This window comes from Myotis davidii, unplaced genomic scaffold (assembly GCF_000327345.1).
Source record: "Myotis davidii unplaced genomic scaffold, ASM32734v1 scaffold1628, whole genome shotgun sequence".
NCBI classification, from domain to species: Eukaryota; Metazoa; Chordata; class Mammalia; order Chiroptera; family Vespertilionidae; genus Myotis; species Myotis davidii.
Window position 1 is genome coordinate 214,145 of NW_006299023.1, and position 3,501 is coordinate 217,645.

The 3,501-nt window shown below is 43.3% G+C and overlaps 1 protein-coding gene across 1 annotated transcript in view; it reads right to left on the reverse strand.

The window, feature by feature from the left end:
• Positions 1-1,363, reverse strand: part of ADGRG7 (adhesion G protein-coupled receptor G7) — an 82,734-nt gene extending 81,371 nt beyond the window's left edge. The window contains exon 1 of the mRNA XM_006774599.2: positions 1,189-1,363. Within this exon, the coding sequence (XP_006774662.1) occupies positions 1,189-1,303 (115 nt within the window). The 5' untranslated portion in view covers positions 1,304-1,363. The remainder of the gene's footprint in view (positions 1-1,188) is intronic.
• Between the last annotated feature and the right edge of the window lie 2,138 nt (positions 1,364-3,501).

Consider the following 3,501-nt stretch of genomic DNA (forward strand, 5'->3'; position numbering starts at 1 on the left):
TTCTTAAAGTATACCTTTAAATAAGGTCTTACAAATTTAGGAGCCTTAATGGAGCAAACTCTAGGATTTTATAAATTTTTTTAAACTTCAACTAAACTACTTTATAAACTTTAAACACACAAACAAAAACATTTTCCCCAAGTTTAAATTTTACTGGGGTTTTTTTTTTGATACATTTTCTCATGCTAATTTTCTAAATCCTACGAATACAGTAATCTAGAAATATTGTTCTTTGGTGGGAAAGGGAAAAGCCAGATCTATTCTCAGCTACCACGGCATCAGCAGCCAATGTGTCTGACGCCTTTTGTCTCTGCAGCGGATCTTTACAACCACATGTTGTGCGCCTGTCCTGCACAGCTGCCCTCTCAGAGGGACGCCTGTCCTTCTGCCCTCTTCTGATTGACGCTATTTACCCATATTTACTCTGTTTCACTAGAAACTTCCTACAAAAGAGAAGTGCTGAGCACACCCAGGTTCGAGTCCCGCATAGAGAACCTGCACAGCTCCAGGGAACAGCGCGGATTGCAGAAAGCCTCTGTTGAGAATTTCTGGGGCTTTCCTTTAACATCATTGTTCTACACATCATGGACCTCCCCACCCGCTTTCCCTGGGTCAGCTCTAGCACATAGCAGGTGACTAGCAAAATATTTGTTGAATAACCAGGAAAAGTGTTTTCTAAATTACATTAATTTTTTAGTAGTTTTCTATACCTCAAAAGGGAGAACTTTGTGTGCAAACCATATTATCATTATTTACAATCCTAGAGAAAACATTCTTAAACTTCCTTCCTGACATGAAACTTTATTCTATGTATGTTTGATTATGTGTGTATGTGTGTGTCCATAACTATTTTCCTTTCTTAGATTTAGCTAAACAAATCCAAACATGTGTTATTAATGGTTTTAATTCTTATGCTCCTCTCCATTCAATCAGGAGTTGAAAGAGCATAAAGAGGCCAATTCAACCATGTCGTCCATCACCTTGCCCACTCACACACACGTAGTCATGTACACACAACCATATTCCAGCCACCAGTTGGCCCTTGTCTTCTATATTTCATAGAAGACAAGGGCCAATTGAGGCGGGAGCCTCAGCCTAGACACGGCACTTTTCAGTGCTTGGCAGGCGCAGGGACAGAGGCTCCACGCCTTCTCTCGCTCTAAGTTAAACACAGTGAGACGACATTACCTTTCTGGATCCTGACCACAGCCCTCCAGATGCTCAGTCCCAAAACGATGGTGGTCAGCAGCCCAACCACGATGGCCACCAGCGTCCTCAGGTCACACACACGGCAGGAAGCCATGGGGAAGCCGAGCCACAAATCCACTCCTGAGTGAAAAATAACTAGCTTCTTTTCTTCTCAAGCCAAGAAGTTTAATCAGAAACTCATCTAAAAAATAAAAATGATTTTTTTTTCTTTTAGTGACCTTTCAGGCAGATATCCTCATTTTTAAGGATATTTTAGGGTAATCAGGGAGAATGCAGTTCGAATCATGGAATGAAAAGTACATACTCTGCTTGCAATTTCCTCATCTTCACTGAGTGAGAACATGAAAAAAGTGATTGGAGTATGGAAAAGGAAAGAGAACTCAGGGCAATAAAGAAGAAGGGGAGGGAATAACTAACAGAGTCAAAGGGTAAAGGTCCTGACAAGCAAGATGATGGGGAAGGGAACAAAACAAAAGAAACCTAAAGAGGCCCTGGTAGGTGTCCTCAGTGGTTAGAGCATCTGCCTGCAAACCGAAGGGTCACGCATTCAATTCCCTGTCAAGGTTGCAGGTTTGATCCCTGACCCTGGTCCAGGCCTGTGAGGGAGGCAATCAATTCATGTGCCTCTCTCAGAATCCTCTCTCTCTCTCTCTCAGTGGCAATCTAAAATAGGGAGTCAGACCACAAGAAGGGAGAGAAGGGTGTCAACACTTGGACAAGAATGGGCGTGAAGATCAGAGATCGATTACATTCCCAGTGATCAAACATGTGCAGGGGCGCATATACAATGCAATTGAAACTTTGTGGCCCATGTGCAGAAGTTGGTATTTTGTGGAAGAGCCACACACAAGGGGCCAAAGAGCCGCATGTGGCTTGCGAGCTGCAGTTTGCCAACCACTGCCTAGGAGAAGGGAGTTACAAATATGGAAAGGAAGAGAACTTGAATGCCATAAGAATTTGAAAACTATCAGAAATATGAAGAGAGAAAAGCTGTATGCAGTTAATTCTGAAGGGAAGATGGCTGTCAGAGGAATGTATGAGTCAGTTATAAACTTCTTATTCAAAAGGTGAGTATTTCAAAGGAAGGAATGTGATATTACTCCTTATTTCTAATACTTGAACTAAATAATTTCCATTGTGCCTAAAAAACAAACCTGTAGTGTTGGATTGGAATTGGATGTATGCCAAATATATATGAGTTTGTATTATGTATATGTATGTGTGTGTGTGTGTATATATATGTATATATATATATAAAACCATGAGTTTGTATTTATGCATACATCCAATTCTAATCTATATATGTAGAGAGATATATTTCAATATGCACTCAATAAATATATTTATATGCAGGGTGGGGCAAAAGTAGGTTTACAGGTGTTTTAAATTGTCTGGAAAACAATACAGCAACTAATAAGCAGCAATACAAGAATAAACTCTGTGTTTAGCATACGCATAACTGTACCTACTTTTGCCCCCTCTTGTACTGTCTGATTCCACCTGTAGGAGGTGCCTGTAATAGGCAAATCCATAGGATGAGAAGCGGAGTAGAGCTCAGCAGAGGTTGGTGGAGGTTGTCAGTACTTGTTCAACGGCTGGAGATGATGAGAAAGTGTGAGGGGTACACGGAGTGACACTGACACAGCACTGCGAGTGTCTTTATGGACTCACGCTTACACGTGGGTGCAATGACAAATCCTGCGCCATGTATATTTTATCACGTTTTTAAAAAGCGAGTGGCAGGGTGGCACAGGGAGGCTGTGCCCTTTGAGAGCATCCCCTAAAACGGGCCCCTGTCAGCCAGGCGAAGGCCTTGTGCTGACGGTGGTGGTGAGGGCGATGGAGGAGAGACGGGGCGCAGTACACTCCCCACGTTCAGGAGCCAGCATGGTCTGGAGGAGAAGCTGCAGACGAAGGGGCGGGGAAGGTGCTCAGCCCTCTGTACATCTCAGGTCCACGACGGCCCGAGTCCCTCCGCGCGCAGGCTGTTAGGAGGATTAAATGACCGGATACACGTGCAGTCCCTAAAACACTACACTAACCGCTCAAGAAATGTTATTTCTTTTTTTCTTTTGTAAAAGTGTTTTTATTGATTTTTAGAGAGAGAGGAAGGGGGAGGGAGAAGAGAGAGAGATAGAAACATCGATTGGATGCCTCCTGCATGCCCCTCCCACAGCTTTTACAAAGTCATTTGGAAACTCCAGCACCTTGGAGTCTGTGGCTCTGCCTGGGGAACCCTCAGTCCTCTGCGAACTCCTCTGTATTCATCCAGCAGGCAATGAAGAAAGTGTG